Source organism: Cricetulus griseus, chromosome 3 (genome assembly GCF_003668045.3).
Source record: "Cricetulus griseus strain 17A/GY chromosome 3, alternate assembly CriGri-PICRH-1.0, whole genome shotgun sequence".
In the NCBI taxonomy this organism is placed as follows: Eukaryota; Metazoa; Chordata; class Mammalia; order Rodentia; family Cricetidae; genus Cricetulus; species Cricetulus griseus.
In genome coordinates, this window is record NC_048596.1 from 23,797,022 (window position 1) to 23,817,570 (window position 20,549).

Genomic DNA, 20,549 nt, shown 5'->3' on the forward strand with positions numbered 1-20,549 from the left:
AGTACAGTTTCTCATGTTAAGTTTGAGCCCCTTGGTGCTAGCATATAGCCTTCCTGTTGAACCTTGGTCTATGGAATAAATAGCTATAGATGCTGTTCTTGTGACTGCTGGCTTGCTATAGGATTGTGGGTAGGCCTATTGATTAATCCTTTCTGTGTTCCCAGGCCAGTCTCAGGCACCAAATGTGCTGATCCATGAGGAAACATTTGCTGATGAACAGACAAGAAAAAACAGGAGAGATACAGACACATGTGTCTATACATGCATACATGAGAGTCACTAGTTATAGTAAAGCCATAAAAGAAGGAAGAGAGGCTCACTTAGATTTGGACTTCAGAAAAATAATGAATCATTTTTAGTGTCAATAGTCCTAAGTATTAGAATCTTATTCTTTAAATTTTTGTTTTGTTTTGTTGTTGTTGATTTTCAAGACAGCGTTTCTCTGAGTAACACCTCTGGCTGTCCTGGAACTCACTTTGTAGACCAGGCTGACCTCAAACTGAAACATGTTATAACCTTTATTTTTATTTATGTGTTTGTGTATTTTGCTTGTATGTATGTCTGTACACCATGTGCATACAGTAAGCACAGAGGCCAAAAGAAGGTGTCAGATCACCTGAGACTGGAGGCATAGAGCCTTCATGCAGGTGCTGGGAATCAAACCCAGGTCCTTTGCAAGAGCAGTTGGTGCTCTTAACCACTGAGCTACCTCTCCAGCCCCTGTACTTTATCTTTTAATCTGATTGTGTGTTGCAGGTAGGGGGCAGGAGGTGGGGGTGGGGAATCCTCATTTGCAAAGGACTTTCTTAATATTATTTATTTTCAAGACAGGGTTTCTCTGTGTGGCTTTGGAGGCTGTCCTGGATCTAGCTCTTGTAGACCAGGCTGGTCTCGAACTCACAGAGATCCTCCTGCCTCTGCCTCCAGAGTGCTGGGATTAAAGGCATGCACCGCCCGGCTGACTTTCTTAATTTTAAGGTTTGTCCTTTCTTGCTTTGGGTATTAAATTGCCTTTCTTTTAGGCAATGACTGTGGTAGTCAATGGGCATGTGTTTGGTGAAGTAAAAGTTAGCAACCCTGCTTCAAGGTTGAGGATGTATCTAACGGGCAGAACACTTACCTAGCATTTGTGGGGCCCTGGTACTGAAGGGAAAGGGGCAATTAAAAATTTTTTTCCTAGCAAACATTTTTAAAGTCTTATAAGTTCATGAAATATAAAGACATAAACTTTGCTTTGTTGCACTTTTTGTTTGATTCCTAGGTATCTTGGGATCACAGTTAAAACAATAGGGATGACAATTATGTTTAACTTTATGATTTGTGCATTTGTCTTTTCTACAATCAGGCTTGGTTTCCCTTTCTGTCCTGTCTTAAGATTATGCTATTATGTACCTTCTGGCTAGTTACTTAAAATTCTTTCCTGGAGAGAAATATAAAAAAAAATCTCAGCAATTAGTATTCATGAGCAGCAGATGAAGTAATCATTGCAAACGAGCATCTCTGTTGGTAATTCTATGAGCAGAGGTCATCTCCTCTGCAGGGCAGAAGCTGCTACAAGTTCACACATGCTTGTTACAGCTTGTGTGACAAAGCAGCTTCTTTTTCACTCTGCCCTGGCTCATCTGAGGGAAGATAATAATAGTCCAATGGGATATCACCCTCCCTACTTTGCCAGTCTCACTTCTTGCCCAGCCCTTCCAAGACTCCTACCCCCACTGAACTGTTCATATTGAGTCTGTAATATTCTTTTCCCTGCCTTGATTCTCAGTGCAATGGATTCTTTCTATTCAGGCCACCATTGACCTGGTGATCGGCTATAACCCACCTTCAGCTCCACATCCGAATGACCCAAGCGGGACCAGTGTGTCAGGCATGGGTGGTAAGTTGACCTTCTTGGTGACCCAAGGAGAATCAGCTAAAGCACACAGAGTCTCTAAAGAAACTGCCTTTATAGTGCCCATATCACCTTGCCCACTAGACAGGTGCAATTCTTTACAAAATGCCCTTCCAGTAGAGGGGATGCTGGAACAGCTCCCGTGGCGAACGCTCTCTCAGCACTCATCCGGTACACACAGACTGCAGAATCATTGTGAAGCTGCTTCAGTTTTGTGATTTCCACTGAATCCCAGGTTGTGAGATTCGAGAGAGGCTTTTCTGCCCTCCTCCATGCGTCACAGCTCCCAAAGGTGTGATTGCCGGGATGTGTTCTCAGACACCCGCCCTTGGACTTTTTCTTTTCTCTGAATCCTGAATCCTCTTTCCTCCCCCAAACACCCCGTCCTTCCTCTAGTGGATTGTTTCCTTCAGCACAAGCCACTTGTCCTCCTGGGTCATTTTGTCATCAGATGTCACTCCAGACAGGGCCAGCCTAGGGCCTCTGACAGGGCTTTAAGCCTCAGGTAGAGGGAAGATCTATAAGACAAGCCTGTCTTTCAGGAAGTTGAGTTTGACTTTCCTTGATGGTTTCTGTGGGATGACAGTGATGCTAAAAATGAGTTTTGTCCCAGTGAAACCGAAAGGTTTTCAGAACAAGCAGTTTATTAAACTACCTAAGGTAGAGGGAGATTTTGTCTCTTTAGATTGGTCATAAGAGGCTAAACTACTATGTGCACAATATGATTTCCCCAGAGTGAGTCTCTGCTTCCTTAGAATGAGCGACTCTCACAGGGATGAAAACTTCCCCCATTCCCCCCCCTCCAGGGCTCCCTTTACCAAGACTGTTTCCCAATGCTTGGCATGATGTCACCTGTGAAAGCCTGGTATCCTGGTACCACTGTGGACTGGAGAATCTGCCCAGGCCCAAGAGGCTGCCTCTGTGCAGCTCAATGGCAGGCACTGGGCAAGCATGTGCCAGGTCTCCTCCAGAGGGTCCCACAGTCCTGATATGCTGGCTTGTGGTGGAGATGAATCAGCACCTGGGTTCCTTGGACTGGCGTTTTAAAGACTATCACTATGCCCTATACTGCAAAAGAGCGGGCTGTGTCAGGGGACAATGTCAGTATAACATGACAAGGCAAACTTTCTTGATTTATATATATAAAAAAGAATAAGATCCATCAATCTGAAAGTATTCTTTTTCATGTAAAATGATTCCTCACCAAGGCTGGGTCAGGGGTGACATTCAGAATGCTGGCTTCAAGCTCAGGCTGAAAATGAGGATGTACAAAAAAGGGAAGGAAGACAGAAGGATGGAAAAGAGTAGGGGAAGAAAACTAATTATGGAAGATAAGACCACAACCAACAATCGGTCTTACTGTTGCACACCTTAATGGCATATGCAGGACATCTGGGATAGAATCATCACCCTTTGCTCCCCTTAACTTTATAGATAATTTCAAATTTTTGTGAATGTTAGCTTGATATCTTTTTTGAATACAAAAGAAACATCTGCTTATCAAAACGCAAGCATCACAAAAAAGATCTCAGAAGACACAGGAAGTGAAAAAAAAAAATCTCCTGAGAAACATCTGCCAGCAGCTATTGACAGTGGTGAGTGCTGTTAAAGCCATCTCCTCACACACTGACTGCTACACCGAAATGAGAAACCTTAATGATCATTGACCAAAGAATAGAACCCGCAGGAGTTCCCTTTGAAGGAATGCTGTGGTGAGCCCTATGTCATAACAACAGAGACTCAGAGTTTGGGACATTGATGGTTGATTGACAATGTGTTGTATCAAAGATGTTCACTAACTGCCTTGGAGGCTGACCCTCTAACAGAAAGATGGGCTGAGCCAGTCTATATAGACTTGGCAGCCTGGAAACTCGTTACCATGGCAACTTGTTCAGCTTGACTGGAGTGTACATTTCTGTTGCCAGAAAGAACTATTTTTAAAACCGCACGTCTATTTTTAAAGAACCATCTGTTAATATATATTTTGCCCAACTAAAGAAAAGCAAAACTTCATTCATAGCCTGACTCCAGTGTTTTAAAATTCTATCCTTTCATGAACAAATTTTATCTACTTCAGAAAAACAGTTACTGATACCTGTGCATGATGCATGCAAAGAGCTCCCGGTACTTGGTAAGGGGATGGGTGATCAAAGCTGGTGAGAATTGACCAAGTAACACTGTCATTATTAGGAAGCAGGGTGGCATTTGTACCAGGGACACAAGGACTCTGAGCTGCAATGAGTCAGCAGACCTGACTCTGAACATTGGTGCATTCTCAGGTGAATCACTCTCTCTGATCCTCTAATTCCTTGCACAATCAGGAGACTGGATTAAATGACACATAGGGTCTTTAACTAGTAAGTTCTATTTGTTGTTGTTTTAAGGCAGGGTCCCACTGTAGCCCAGGCTGGCCTGGAATCCACTATGTAGTTGAAGCCAATGTTAAATAGCAAGAGGAGATAAGATCTGTCTAAATGTGTAGTTGGTCTGAAGCTGGGAATCATAGTTTTTTTAGGAGAGAGCATACATGTTAGTAGGATGGTTGATTTGTAGTTGAGAAAATAGAAGCATTTGCATCTGGGCTTTGTTCTCTCAATAAAATAAGTAGGATCATTACCAGAGAATGAAGCTTCCCAGGTAAAACTAACTGCTGGGTGTTGGAGGCTGGGAGAGTAGCGTGGAGTGGAATGTTTGCCTAGCTTGTGCATTATCCTGGGCATATTCTCAGCAATGCACAAGGTAGGAGTTGGGAAAGATGAACTGATTTGACCTTGGTGGCTTATAGTAGCCCTCTCAGGTCAAGATCCAAGAAATCTTTGTCTTAGCGATGATGGAGAAGACCAGGCAACCCCAAATGTCCACTTAAGGTTTGTGAGACCAGTGGAGACAGTGTGAGCCCTTCTCAGCCGGGTTGAGCTGTCTAGGTGCAGAGGGAGAAGTAGAGTTGAACAAGCATATGGATATGATGCATGAGAGAAGCAGAAGGCTGCAGGGCAACCACAATGTTAGATCACAGGCTCCAACGCCTAAGAGACTACCAAAGGAATGGAGGGAGTACCAGACAGGAAGGTGGTGTGGGCGGTGTGGACTGGGGCTGCCGTGTAGAGAAGTAGTTAAACAAACTGGGAAGGATCAAGAGATGCCTTCTCTGGTGGGTTGAGTAATGTCCCCTGGAAAGTCATGTGTATGTGAAACTTCAGAACCCATTATTTGGAAATAGTATGTGTATGTGGTTGGTAAAGATGAGGCTGTCCTGGATTACGGCAAACTCTACATCCCATGACTGGTGTCCTTAGGAGATGAAGTAAGGGCACTCAGACATGCAGGGAGTAGGTCTCATGACCACAGGCAGTGATTGGAGTGAGGCATGGTTGCTAAGAACCACTAGGAGCTACTGTGTGGGAAGAGGCAGGAGGACTCTTTCTCAGAGGCTTCATGTGGAGTATGCGGCTGCCAACACCTGAGATTTCTCATCCAGAGTCTGGAGCTGCCAGAGAACATTGCTCTAAGCCATCCAGTCTGTAGATGTTTGTTACGACAGCACTGGGAAGAGGCTACGCCCATTCAGTCAGCAGTTCCTAGCTTGGCATTGGGCTTTGTGGTCATGACAGTCAGTCATTGTTTGTGGCTATGGGTCACATCCATGCCTGGGTCTCATTAGTGTACCATGCCAGCCTAGGCACTAGCATGTTGGAAGGGAAACATCCTGGGCAGAGGGTGTGTTCAGCAAGGCCTTAGGGTTCCCTCATCCTTCATGGAACAGTTACTGTTGTCCAGCCCTGAAGGGAGAGGTTCAGGATCCAAAGGTAGATTAAACTAATGCTGCTGGTTTTCATCTTCTAGGCTTTCACAGAGTCTGTTCTATAGAGAACCAGGAGTCTGAAGTTTTGTCATGTGTGTGTGTAGAGGTCAATGTCTGATGACTTCCTCAATTGCTTTCCACCTTATCCTTTGGGATGGGAGTCTCGAATTGAACCTGAGGCTCACCGAATCAGCTAGGCTGGTTAGCTAATGAGCTAAAAGGTTTGTCTATCTCAGGCTCCCTTTGCCGAGTGAGCCATCTTACCACCCCTCTTTGTCTGTTAAGAAATGAAAAGCTAAAGTCTGTCAACAAGTTTCAAAGACTTAGTGAATGAAAGAGAGGGAAGAGGAGGCAGGCAGAGTTGATTTCTGGTTTTTTTAGGAAAAGAAAAGTGTGCGTGGAGTTGAAGGCAGGAGGAAGGTGACAGTGAGAAGGAGCCCCTGGGGATACTTAAGAGTTAGGGGACATTTGTGGAGTAGGACCTAAGAGACATCAGAGGGTGGGGACATTAATCTGCTAAGTGGGGAAATCTTTCTCCCTTGAATCTGTGAAGTGGCTGGGAGGTAAAGGCGGATACAGATGAGTTTTGAAGGAGCAAACAGAAAGACAAGGGAAGGACATGACCACTGTGGTTGCTTGGTAAGAAAAGGGAAGGTTTTATCTGCCATGAGGGCAATCTTGGTGATCATGGCGATCATGAATTAAGAAGATGAGCAGAAGGGATTCCAATGTGGCTCCTGGATCAGTCTTTAGAGGAGGACCTGCAGTGGGAAGTGGGGTGAGGGTGGGGTGGAGGTTAGGGGCAGGGGCTTGAAAGGTATGTACAAGTTTGGATCCCCATGATATTTCCCTATCTCTCTAGCAAGCTGGCTCCTGAGATGAGAGCTTACTCATCACAGCTGATCCAAGGCCACAATACTTCTCTCCCTGTGCTCTCTGATGTTCTCTTGTGTCTTTGGAGGCAGTCTGGCCAAAGGTCCTCATACACTGTGAATGCATTTTCTTAAAACAGTGATGTCTGAGCCCCAGCTTGTCACTCCGTGCCACCAAAAGTTCACCTGCTACCTTGGGAACAGGACACGCCCAGGGAATCAGGGTGCTAGACAGTTTCAGGCTAAGGACCATCACTAACTGGGCACCCTTCCATATTTCAGAAGAAGAGGAAGAAGACCAGGGAGATGAAGACAGGGCAGATGTTGTGGTCAGGGGCCCTGGGCCCAAGGGGCCAGCTGGTACACTGTCAGAGGCTCAGCTTGCTCGGAGGATTGCCAAGGGAAAGAACAGCCGGCGAATGCTGTCCAACAAGCCACAGGATTTCCAGGTGGGAAAGGGCTCTGCTGTTCTGTGTATTTACTGTCATCCCATGGCCCATGACCCAGCTGTTTCTGTGATGTCATGATAGACATGCCTATGGTCAGGGGCTCATCTGCTAAGAAGGATATAACAGCATGAACCTAGAAAGGAGAGTCCCATGTCCTACAGGCATGAAGGGTTTCATTAAAGACAAGCTGTTCAGAGGGATGTAACCAGAATCTTCCTTCCCTTTGGAAGTAGGAGGGAGCTGATTAGCAAAGAATAGCAGCTTCAGCACCTGTTGCATTCTTCTTGGCTCATGACATGAGTGTATCACAAAGACACCCGAAGACCAGGCAAAGGGCTATATATATTGCTGGGACCTCAGCCTGCCCTGCTTTTCTCAGGCTCACTCTGAACCCTTTCTCCTGCTCAGCTGACCTGGGTTGAGAAACCCAGCCACAGTTCCCATGTTGGAGACAGCAAGAGATGGCCCCTTCCAGACTGAGGGTCTCAGTACCGTAAAAACTGCCTGCCTGGTTTCAGCCATCCTTTTGAGCCAGAGAGCTAAGGGGACAGCTGAGGATTACTTTGCACCATACAACTGGGAAGATTTGGTAACAACACTGCTTTGTGCTTGCAGATCCGTGTCCGTGTGATTGAAGGCCGGCAGTTATGTGGCAACAACATAAGGCCCGTGGTGAAAGTCCACATCTGTGGTCAGACACACCGAACAAGAATCAAGAGAGGGAACAATCCATTTTTTGACGAGGTGAGTGGGTGGAAAATCCATAGCCCTGCTCATCCAGTCTGTCCTGTTTGTACATCCCCTCCTCCTGCCAATTCCACCCTGTGCAGAGAGGAGGGAAACACAGAGCTAGAAAGTATAGTACAGGGCTCTAGTGTTAAACACAGAGAGGAGAGCCATGTGGGCTTGACGCCATCTGATAGCTTCCATTGATTTCTGACCTGGACCTGAGTCACTGGCTAATATTCACACGTGTTCTGTGTTGTTTGACAGTTATTTTTCTACAATGTGCATATCACACCTTCCGAACTCATGGATGAGATCATCAGCATCCGGGTAAGGGCCTGAGGCAGGCGGACATTGCTCACTGACCTCTGGACAAAGGCCATCGGCTTACCCCTTTCCTGTCTTCCAGGTCTATAATTCCCATTCCTTGAGAGCAGACTGTCTGATGGGGGAATTTAAGGTGAGTGGTGATAGCTTACTCATTTCAATTACATAAAGATGAAAACTCATAACAGGGAATATGACTCACAGCCGAGCCTCAGGGCACACATCTTGGTGACATCTTAGGGTTCTAGGGAAAGGGCAGACACCATGTTTTTTATGGAAGACTTCATGGGTCTTGTCTACCTTCAAAGTATGTCACTAATAGTTATGTAATTCATCATAAGCATGGTACCTTGGTGTGTCACTGAGAGTCCTCGCCAACTTCTATCTGTGGATGGAAACAAAGCTATTGCTACAAAGGGTGTGCTTGGTGTTGGCAAAAAGTCTCTCAACTAGCTGTACTCGCCAGTGGCCCCAGAGCTCTGTCTGCAAAGCCAGTTGTAAGTCTGAAATGAGAGAGGAAAGTGAAATTGGCAAGAGATGCTACATTTTTTTTCAGGAAGTTCTCAGAGGATGAGCTACCTCCAGTTACTGAATGCTCCTAGGATGACCTGGGTCAGATAGACCTCTGGTCATACCCCTACCTGCCTGTCACCTGGGTGAAATCTCTTAACCACCCTGATCCTAAGATGGAATCATCACTATGAAGATGTCGAAAGACATCGTGGAGCTGTCCAATCAGAGATGAGAGTAGTGTTCACATTAGGACTGACTGGAGAAGGAAGATTGGACAGGAGACAGGGCCAGGCGATGTCCTGCAGGGTGATTAATAGGCCCAGTTTCTCTGGCACTTTCAATGCTGAAGCCAAGAAAGTCTCGGGTAAACTGGGACATGTGGGTCACCCTGCTTTCATGGTCTCTTCCAACCCTAAGTCTAGCTCATTCATTCAGCAATGATTCATTAAGAGTCTTCTACATTAGGCACAGTGCTGATACTGAGTGGGAATTTAGATCTTGGGCATTTAAGAGCAAGGACATTGTATCCAAATATAATGCTGTTTTCTTTACATTGAAATACTGATTTTTAACTTTCCCCCAGATTGATGTTGGATTTGTGTATGATGAACCTGGTAAGTAATGTCCTCCCTATAAACTTGAAGTCTCAATTCCTTCTGATTCTGAAGAAAATTCTAGAGCTTAAGAAAATCTCAGAGGGTGCTGGAGAGACGGCTCAGAGGTTAAGAGCACCTAGCTGTTCTTCCAGAGGTTCTGAGTTCAATTCCCAGCAACCACATGGTGGCTCACAACTATCTGTAATGAGATCTGGTGCCCTCTTCTGCCTGCAGCCAGTCAGAACACCGTATACATAATAAAGAAAATCTCAGAGGTCTTTTCAGTGGTGGGGATCAAGTTCAGGTCCTCATAGAGCTGAAAAGAGGAAAGAGCTCTTCCATAGAGGCATGTCCCACCCCCACCCAGGAGTAAAAACACTCAGCTTCTGTGGTAGGGAGGAGATGAATGAGAATAAGGAATAGCGGGTTAATAAAGATGTCTAATTTTTTATTGTGATACTCACAAATAGGTAATGTCTTTGTTTTGTGATGATCTCGTAATCTTATTTAGATCAAATAGTGACACTGTTACATAGCTTGGAGAGTCTTGCTTGAGTCACACCAGGATAGGAGGGTGGGGCTAAGGTGTGAGCAGGGCATGAATATGACATGTTGATATGTGGACTTGATTGGGGAATCGGATGAAACCACAGACCTGCCACCACATCTTTCCAATGTCCCTGTCCTTTTATTCTTTTATTTTAGGCCATGCTATCATGAGGAAATGGCTTCTTCTCAATGACCCAGAAGATGCCAGCTCAGGTGCAAAAGGTTACATGAAAGTCAGCATGTTTGTCCTGGGAACAGGAGATGAACCCCCTGTAAGTCAATCACCCTCTACCTTTTGTTATTAAAAAGGAATTAGGCTGTGAAACAGAGCTCAGACTCCAGACTCACCTCACCTCTGATTCCAAGAAGCTATCCTTTTCTGCTCACTGACTGTCAGTGTAGCTCAGATTCCTTCTTGGTGCTTCCTAGCATTTGTGAGTCTTTCTTTTAGTGGGGGCAGGGGTGCTGGGTCATGCACAGCCTCATGTAGCCCAAGCTGTCCCAGACCTGGCTATGTAGCTAAGATTAACTTTGAACTTCTGGTCTTCCTGACACCACCTGCTATGTGCTGGAATTACAAGTGTGCATCACAACATCCAGATATAAGTATTTAATTCAAGGTGTGTGTGTGTGTGTGTGTGTTTGTGTGTAATAACTTCCTTGCATGATTAGAAAAACTTGAATTCATCTTCTGTGCAAGGATTTCTTACCTCATCACTTCCTTCTACCCGAAGGGTTAGTGATAGCTCTGAGAATTGTACAGCAAGCTAGGAACAGGAATGGGCTAGAGAGAAGCCAGAATACAGGAATCCACACACAGCCTTAACATGGGTGCTCATGAGACGACAGAAGGATGCAGAAACATTGATTTGTAGAGGTTTTGAGGCTGAAGGAAAATCAATGGGTGAACCTTTATGCTCCAGACCTTAGAGATCATATTGGAAGCAGTTCTGGGCATCAATATCTTGGTTCTGTTGGAAATTCTTCCTTTCTATGTGTGATTTTAACCATGTGACTCTGATAGTCCGAGAAACGAGATCGTGATAATGACAGTGATGATGTGGAGAGCAACTTGTTACTTCCAGCTGGCATAGCCCTCCGGTGGGTAACCTTCTTGCTGAAGATCTACCGAGCTGAGGACATCCCCCAGAGTATGTACTGCCTTATTCATGCATGGGGCGGGGGGCCAGTAGTCTTTGAGATGGTACATGTTGAACTCACTCTGAATGCGGATGGATGCTCCTTCCATAGTTCCCATCTGAAACACCTTCCTGGATTTACTACCACTCATCTGGTCCCACTGAAAGCTTTCAGAACAGCTGCTGGGTAGCTGTTGCTCATCCATGTTTCTTCTTGAGCCATTCTTCTCTGTCTTTTCTTCACTCCATGTTCTGTTTCTTTCTAGAGACTGCTAAAGAGAGGTGAACATTCAGCACTTTCAACCTCTTTTTAAACATTATGCTTAGTGTGTGTGTGTGTGTGTGTGTGTGTGTGTGTGTGTGTGTGAGAGAGAGAGAGAGAGAGAGAGAGAGAGAGACAGACAGACAGACAGACAGACAGACAGACAGACATGTGCCACAGTACACATCAAGTCAGAGGACAACTTGTGGGAGTCTGTTCTCTCCTCTATCACACAGGTCTTATGAGCAAAGATGCAGTGAAACCACTGAACTGTACCACTCTATGGGTAGAAAGAAAGGTTTATTTGCCAGGCTCCCTCTTGGGGATCAGAGAAAAGCAAAATGGAGGAAAAGCAAGCAGATTTTATGTGGCAGTCATCAGGGTAGGGTATTTGAACTGAGATAGTTTATTCAGATTGACTGGAACTAGATAGCCCTGACTGAAGTAGGTGACCTTTGAAGGTGAACTAAGAGAGGCTCCTGATAAATGGAAGTCCATTTTAGGCTCTGTTTACCCAATAACAATACTTCTGTTTACATGGCCAAAATCCTCCTGTTTAGGACACTGTCACCAGGACTGCTATTGAGGGCCTGATTTGGACCTAACAGATCTCAGGGATTGAATTGAGATTTTAGGACTTGGTGGCAAGTGCCTTTACCCACTTAGACATATCACTGGCCTCATCGATCTATTTTTGTCCTGAATAAAATGTAAAATCTTCTAACAAAAAATGTGCTTACCATTAGACTATTAAACTATAGCTGAGCAGGGGCTATGATGATGGCTCAGTGGGTAAAATTACCACTCTTCAAGTTGAGTATCTGATTTCAGATGCCCAGAACCCAGATAAAGGCTGAATGTGGTGGCTTGTACTGGCCTAGTACCCCCAAAGCTAGATGGGATGCCAAGACAGGGTTATAGCCCTGAAGCTGGGTGGGCCAACTAACCTAGTGTACCTAGCACAATGGCAAACAACAAAAGAGACTCCACCTCAAAAACAAGTTAGAAGATGAAACTAGACACCTAAGGTTGTTCTTTGACTTCTGCACATTTGGCGTGGCATGCATGCACCCTCACATATAGAACATGTATACACATCATACACACACACACACACACACACACACACACACACTCACAAAATAAGCAATTAAAAATATTTTAAGAGATGTTGAGCAAAGGATAGTCAAGTCTCAATCACTATGTCTGTCCCTATTATGAGACATTTTTAGTGAGAGATCGGACACTTTATAGTAAATGACTTACAGAGATTCCGTTTGTAGGGACCAAGCCAACCACTGACTATCACTGTTGCCAGTGCAGCGTCACTCCAGTCTCCTCTACTAGGCTCTGGGGGCCCTGGACTCTCCAAGTCTCCAGGTGGCAGCACACACCACTGACAGCTTCAGGATTTGCTTCTTTTCCTAGGAACTCTTCCCTCCTCGCAAAGATTCTAGAATCTTCCCATACCATCTTTCCCTCAGAAACGTCTTCCATAAATTAAACTTAGCTTTGCGTCATTCTTCCTACACTGGCCCATTCCATTGGTTTCTGTCCACTTTGGGGTTTGATGAAACAGAGACACCCACATTTGTAGTGTGTTGATGTGTGAGAATGACACTACTTATAAATAGGTTGACTTTTCTTGCATTTCTCTAAAATGTCATATTGGGCTGTATCATCCTGGCCTGTTACACACACATTCTTCAATTGGATGAAGGCCTGAATTTGACAATTGCCTCTTACCCAAACCAAACGGATGTCTGGAATCCTATTTCTTCTTCTATGAATGATCAGCCTTTTTTAACATAATTTATCAGTTTATTTTTCAAGGCATTCTTGATTATTTTAAAACTTTGCAGGGAGAAACCATTTCCTTCCCCACACCCCTCCCCCTCTCTCACAAGACAAAGAGCCTTTCTGTTGCTCCTGCTTGCCCACCCAGAAAACAATTCTTTTAAATCTCTTTTGATGTGTTGGGGAAATGTTGAATTTCATTGTTTTAAGAGAGTGGGTTTGATTCCTGCCATGTGAACTGTTCCTTTCCAGTGGATGACGCCTTCTCCCAGACGGTGAAGGAAATATTCGGTGGCACTGCAGACAAGAAAAATCTTGTGGACCCGTTTGTAGAAGTCTCCTTTGCTGGGAAAAAGGTTCGTATGTGTTCTGAATGTGTGCATCTCTTCGAACAGACATTTAAAATGCCATGATTTCCTTGGGGGAGAATTCCTATTTATCTTTGGTAAGAAGCCCCTAGCCAGTGGGCCACCTTGCAGAGAGACTGGTTATTTGAATCTGGCTATGCCAGCTTTCTATGTAGCCTTATTTGGGGAGTAAAAAGTATACAAGACTCAAATGAACACAGCTTACTGACTCAGTCTGTGGCTGGTTCCCAGGCTCGTGCTTAGCTGGCTTTCACACACAGCCCAGGATCACCTGCTTAGGGAATGGTGCTGCCCACAGTGGGCTGGGACCTCCTTCATCAACTGACAACCAAGACGATCCCCCACAGACGTGCTCACATGCCAGTTTGATCTCATAATTTGTGAAAGGGACTTTCCTCTCAGATGACTCCAGACTGTGTCAAGTTGACAACCAAAGCTTACAATGACACCCCCAATCCTGACTTCCCTAACACTGTGCCCTAACAAGTGGTTGAGACAGGAGAGTAGAGCAGAAGAGCTCATCTTAGACCTGTAGGGAAATCAAAGAGACCCTTGGTATAGGAGAGGCCACATGAACCACAGAGATGGTCAAAGATGGAGACTTTTATCTCATAGAATGGCATGCCCTGGAAATGTATGAAGTTATGTTGCATACATGTTACAGGTATGAAGAGCCAGATTTTTTTTTTGTGCTAGTTAGTTATTAATGCAGGGATCCTAAACTGGACATGACTTCCTAGGAGGGTCATTTTAGATGCAGTATGAAAGCCCCTGCCCCTGGGTAAGGTCAAGTCCAATTTCAACTGCAGACTTTATTCTACTCCACAGTCCGCCTCACTCCTTAACTTAACTCTGATAGTTTCAATTTCCTAAACTGTAAATGTGAGTGCTAATGATCTCATAGGATCTTTGAGTTGGTTAATTAGTTTAAGAAATAATCTGTCTCATGTTCTAGGAATGTGGAAATGAGCACAGGGTCAGCCATAGTTCTCACAGAGCCTAGAAGGCGCACACTGTCTTAATCTGTTTTCTGTTGCTGAAACAAAATACCTGAGATTGGGTAATGTGTAGAGTAGAAATCTACTTGGCTAGTGGCTTTGAGGCTGGACAGTCTATTGTAGCCATGGGCTTGCAGGTGTAACCCGCCTTTGTGGGGCTTCAGTTGGATCCAGCCAACTTGCCCGGTTTATACCCAAGAGGGGGATCGTGGACTGAGAAATGGCAGGTAAAGATGCTAAGAAAAAGACAGAGACACAGGATAGAGTCAGGAGGGCAATCCAGTGAATACTGGACACCCCAAGTTTATTTTTCAACATTATTAAGTACCCCAACCACAAGGGGAACATGGCAAAAGACTTCTTTATCATGTATAAGGACCAGACTTTCTTCCCTTAATCCTTCAGACATTCGGTAACCACACCTTAGTCTCAATTTCCTGTTATCCAACCTTGAGGGTCAAGAGTAACCACACCTCAGACCAAGTCTGTTGTTATTTAGATAAGACATCCACTCCCAAGATCAAACATCCTATAGTAGTCATGCCTTAGACCTTTAGGTCTTATGACTTTAACTTTGGAAGATAAGGACAGTTTTGAACTCTCTGACCTTGAGTCAAGATGAAGTGGAGCCATCTGTATGGTCCCCAAAAACAGTCCGGGAGCACAGCACAGTATGTGCTCAGCATCCAGTGTATGGTAGTGTGACAGAGGGACCACATGACAAGAGAGTGTAAATGTGACAGTTCAAGTCTCTCTCCCTCTCCTAACAAAGCTACTAATGCCATCATGGGACTCTCACTCTCATGACCTCATTGCTTTTCATTTTCTCCAAAGGTCCCACTTGTAAACACTGTGCACATAGGAGTTTAGATATTAAGTTTTCAACATGTGAACTTCAGGGGACTTAGGAAACCATCACATAGTCAACAAACAAGCAAACAAGAACTGGGCAATTTTAGTCAGTACTTAGAACCACACAGAAAGCAAAGTGGCAGGAAGTGACAGATGTATATACGCATGTGTATACCTGCATGCTCATACGTGTGTGTGTGTGTGTGTGTGTGTGTGTGTGTGTGTGTATGTGTATGTGTGTGTATGTATGTATAGGGGTAGTTAGTGAAGTTAGCAGGTAGGACGCCTTGGAAGAAGTAACATTTGAGCAGAGGCCTGGATGTGTAGAGAACTGAGAGCAGGGCTTCCCAGGCAGGGAGAGGAGCAGTGGGGGGGGGGGCGCTATAAAGGAAGCATCCTTGCAGGGGAGGAAGGCATCCTTGTGGCTAGAGGAAAGCAAGCAAGGAGAAAGTGAGACATGAGGTCAGTGAGGATGGGGTATAGAGGGCTTCCTGAGGCAGAGAGAGCTGTGAACTTCATTCTAAGTGGGCCCTGGGGGACCACAGTAGAGTGGGTAAGAGTCAGGGGGCAGGGAGGAAAGTGGGGAGGCAGGGGCAGATGTTTATGATGAAGTGTGTCAGGAGCTTTCTCATCAGGAAGCATGTCAAGGATGTGAGGAAGAATGTCAGGATTTACTGACAGGTTGGGTGGGATGGAGAAAGGAGGGGAGAAGGGTGTCTGCTGACTGACTGAAAGCAAGTGAGTGACTGGAAATGCCGAGACAGGAAGCTGGTGAGTGGGATTGAGAAGCCTGGTTAATTAATAACCATGAGATGTTTATCAAATAGTGTATAATGAATGTTCAGTAACCCCAGTCCCTGCTACAATCACCCATTAGACATCTAGCAAGTGAAAACTTGAAGACATGGATAAAAACAACTTTTGCTAAACAGGAGAAACAAAGACCAATGTTAAATTCAAACCCATGTTATACTTTATCCAATGATTGTCAGGAAAAATAAAGTTCAGGCCTGAGGTGTAGATTATACGCACATACCGATATGTTCAAAGCCCTGGTTCAGTCCCTGTCACCAAGACAAATGGGAGGCGTTGGGAAAGAGGAAGACAGAGATGAAGGAAGAGAGGGAAAAGAGAGAGAAGGGAGGAGAGGAAAGGGAAAGAGAAAGGAGGGGGAGAAAGAGAAGGAAGTGACAGACGAAGGATTTACAGGTTACTAAATATATAATTAATAAGTAGACCCTAAAGTCACAATCATAGGCACACATACATGAAAAGCTGTTAGTAGTTAGAAATATGACTACTTACTGTTTTTCTTTGGTGATTTTTGCAGGTTTGCACAAACATAATCGAGAGAAATGCAAACCCTGAATGGAATCAAATTGTCAATCTTCAGATCAAGGTTTGTCTTTCTTTTCTTTCATAAAAACTAAGAATATTGACTCCACTAGTTAGTGAATAAATGGAGAAATAATTGCCTTTTTCTGTTTTGCTTTAACAGTTTCCCTCCATGTGTGAAAAAATAAAACTAACAGTATATGACTGGTAAGTTAAAAGTGTGTTGGATTCAGCATAAAGAGTTAAACATTTGGGGACCAAGTGCATTGCTTAAGGTGACCTAACTCACACCTTTTGGTGTGTTTGCTATTCTTCCACAAGAAAGCCGAGCCTGGAACTGGGCGGCAGGAGTTCTTTAAAAACACAATAAAACAACAACCACAATAGTAATAGTAATAATAGAAAAGGCTTTTCAGAAAAATTTTGAATATCTTGGTTCAGTAGTTCATAAACAAAATAAGGGAGACCAGAAAATACTCAAAGATAAGAAATTAGGAATTTTAATTCCATTAGGCTGTCCAAAATAGATTTCAGAAAGAGAGTAAATTAATATCTGAGAAGAATCACCAAAATCTCTGAAAATAATTCTTTGTTATTATTAGAAAGGAAAATCAATAAAATTGCTTACCCGAAAGCAAAATTTTTTTCAAGTTAGGTATGATATCACATGTCTGTGGTCCCAGAATTTAGAAGTTTGGTGGAGGGGGGTGGGGGGTGGGGGTGGCATTGTGAGTTTCAGATCATCCTGGGCTACATAGTAAGACCAGGGCTCAAGAAAAGAAAAGGGGAGAGGAGAAGGAGGAAGGAGGGGATTTATTGAAGTATTTTTACTAGACCAACTTCTCATAACCAATTGGCCATCATAAGACCACTCATAAAATGTTCTCATTGGATGGAGTGTTCAAATGACAGCCCTCAGCCATCTGAGGAAGAAACATGGGCAAACTTCATCATCATCTCCATGGTGACTCTCTGGGGCAGGGACTGACCTCAACTTCACTTTACAGTAAGGACATTGACGCTCAGAGAGGCTGGTGGCTTGCCCACAGACACTTGGTGACTAGAGACGCAGTTGATCTCACATACTGCCTGGTAACCCCACATTTCTCCTTTGGTCAAATGCATCTATCTGACTTTCATGTTAAGGCCCTATTGGTACCTCAGCAAGATGACATGCTGAGGTGGAGGAGAGCAACACTTATTTTGTGACCTCATCACAACTGAGAGTCACAGTTGAGATCTGAAGACAAAATGTCCCCTTCTTTAATGTAAAAGTTTCAAGGTATTTGAGGATCCCCAGGTCATATGCTGTAGGAGATTCCAGGGCCCAAAGGACCCTCAGGAGTATGGAGTTAGATCCTGCATGGCTCTGGTACCCACCCTGGACTGTTGACCCTAGAGCTAGGTGAGTGCAGGTTGAGCCATCCTAGCATTGCCTGTGGTCTTTGTGAATGTGGGCTTCCCTGCCCTCTCCTGCCCCCTCCAAAGATGAGGATACACAGAGGGCCCCAGTTTCACTGGGGAATCCTTGCACCCAGAACTTAGATTGCATATACTAAAGGGTATTTGAAGAACTAAGGTAAAGTTAAGCATTCTAAACCCATCTGAACAGACAGAAAGGATTCAAACTGCATGTTTGAATTTTATGTTTGAATATTATGGCTTAATACCTGGATATAATATTTTTCTAACAAATTACTTAGATTGGTTACTTCTTATAAGATATTATGCTAAGATCTTCCCCCAAAACACTGAGCCTTAGGCTTCAGAATGGACATGTCACTAGATGGCTAATGAATAAAAGGATTGGAACAGAGGGGTGTTCATACAACATGCCCAACCAAAGGCCTCTCTAGGATGCCTACAGAAGGGCACACATTGATATTTGTAGTTAATATTGGCAAATCTTTCCCCACAGTTTAGGTAAAATTAAATTTTAGTCAAGTAGCTGTGCTCTGAGAAACATTTGTCATATACTAGGTGCTCAATGAACATTTGAATTGAATTAGAAGAGACTTTTTCTCTCTTTGATAGATCCCTAGATACAGCCCATTATGCTTGTAAAGCCATTTAAATCACCATAAAAATCACTGTGGACATGGTAAGGTGTAGCTGACTAGTTTACACAGCATAATTACAGTCCACTCATGAACTCATAGCATAACATCATATAAATTTAAGTGTGGCCATTTGAAAATCCTTTGACTTTTCTGGGAATCTCAACTTCATGACAGCAGAATGAATGATCAGACTGGATCAGAGATTCTAGAGTGGCTGGGTCACCAGCATCAGACACGCAGGTTGCTGTGTGTGCTCCTAGCCGCTAGCCCTGGCTTCCCAAATTGAGCTTGAACAGATGAGGATAGAAACTTTCTACACAGTCCTTAAGTACAGTAAAGCTTGAGGCCATTGGACAGAATCCCTCTAACTCTTCTATTAAGATTATTGAAATGATCCAGGTGGTGGTACACATGATTTTAATCGCAGCACTTGGGAGGCAGAGGCAGGTAGATCTCTTGAGTTCGAATACAGCTCTGCTCGAGTACAGAGAGTGAGTTCCAGGACAGCTAGAGCTGTTACACAGAGAAATACTGTCTCTAAAAAAACAAAACAACAACAAAAACTATTATTGAAATGAAGCTATAGTTCACGGGCAGATGGCATAACCTCTTGTTTTACACAGGGACCGGCTTACCAAAAATGATGTTGTTGGGACAACGTATCTATACCTCTCTAAAATTGCTGCTTCTGGGGGAGAAGTAGAAGGTAAGTCCCCTGAGGGTCAGGATGAAACCTTCTAGAAAAGAGCGGCCAACGTGTTCCAGCAGTGCCTTAGCAAGTAGTACTTATACAGAAAGTGTGAACTGAGGCACTCACCTAGAAAGAGGCTTGATGTCTTAAAAGGCAAGTGTATCTGGGCCCGATGACACAGGACTGTGACCTCAACTGCAGAGGGGGCTAAGACAGGAGAATCACATGTTCAGGGCCCGCCTAGGCTACATAGGAAGTTTCCTTCTAGCTTAGGCAATTTGGCAAGATAGGAATGAAACATAGGGCTGGCAATCAGTAACTAATCAATAGAGCATGTACCTAAAGAATACAAAACACTAGACTCAATCCTTAGTATCTGCCCAGCACCCCACCACCAACAACAACAGTGAATCCAGTGAGCCATGCCAGTGATGTTTTGGTGGTAAGTAGCAAAATGGTTAACAATGGAAACAACTTAAAAATGTTTAGCTTTCTTGGTCCTATCCAAATTAGCCAGGAGCTGTTGTAGAATTGTCTTGGTTGTCAGTGTAAAGTGTCCGCATATTGTGGTACCTGTTGTCATGGTTTGGTGCATACCCAGGGAGTGCAGTGATGAGAAAGAAGCAGTTAAAATAATAAGAGAAGTAAGCACACTAATACCTGCAGCTTGAGCTTCCTAAGGGCCAGTAGATTAAACATACTGGAGTAATTTGAAATAAAATTTTGTCTTGAGATACTGAAGTTCTCTTTTATTCCAATTTTTTTTTGTGTGTGTGTGTTTTAAAAAGAGCATCGGGCTGGAGAGATGGCTCAGAGGTTAAGAGCACTGACTGCTCTATCAGAGGTCCTGAGTTCAATTCCCAGCAACCACATGGTGGCTCACAACCATCCGTTATGAGATCTGGTGCCCGCTTCTGGTGTGCAGATATACATGGAAGCAGAATGTTGTATACATAGTAAATAAATAAAATCTTAAAAAAAAAAAAAAAGAGCATCAATATGAGGGTGGAGGATGGCTCAGCACTTAGGAGCACTCACTGCTGTTGTGCCTGACCGTGGTTCCCAGTACCTTCAAGATGGCTCACAACCATCAGTAACTCCAGTTCCAGGGACTGTGATGCCTTCTTAGGCCTCTGCAGGCACTGTAGATGCATGATCCACATATACACATGCGGGCAAAACACATAAAATAAGAAATAAATACTATCAATCCCAACCAATGTCAAGAACCTGGAAGGTCCTAGAGATAAGATTTTTTTTTTTTTTTTAAAGGCACTAGTTTCACATCTTGAGACGTTAAAAAGAAAGACAATTATAAA

At 44.1% G+C, this 20,549-nt stretch overlaps 1 protein-coding gene across 7 annotated transcripts in view; it reads left to right on the plus strand.

Annotated features, from left to right (window-relative positions):
* The window catches only part of Myof (myoferlin), a 150,634-nt gene that overhangs the window by 48,290 nt on the left and 81,795 nt on the right, over positions 1–20,549 (plus strand). For 6 of the 7 annotated variants that reach the window (XR_003483726.2, XM_027407446.2, XM_027407444.2 and 3 more), the window contains exons 5-16: positions 1,792–1,879; positions 6,851–7,017; positions 7,633–7,761; positions 8,011–8,073; positions 8,153–8,203; positions 9,167–9,197; positions 9,885–10,000; positions 10,753–10,879; positions 13,179–13,282; positions 16,475–16,543; positions 16,643–16,686; positions 19,163–19,245. Coding sequence is in view for 6 of the 7 variants with exons in the window: in XM_027407446.2 (XP_027263247.1) it covers positions 1,792–1,879; positions 6,851–7,017; positions 7,633–7,761; positions 8,011–8,073; positions 8,153–8,203; positions 9,167–9,197; positions 9,885–10,000; positions 10,753–10,879; positions 13,179–13,282; positions 16,475–16,543; positions 16,643–16,686; positions 19,163–19,245 (1,072 nt within the window). In the remaining variant the exon portion in view is untranslated. The remainder of the gene's footprint in view (positions 1–1,791; positions 1,880–6,850; positions 7,018–7,632; positions 7,762–8,010; positions 8,074–8,152; positions 8,204–9,166; positions 9,198–9,884; positions 10,001–10,752; positions 10,880–13,178; positions 13,283–16,474; positions 16,544–16,642; positions 16,687–19,162; positions 19,246–20,549) is intronic. The other variant, XM_027407445.2, reaches the window with a different exon arrangement.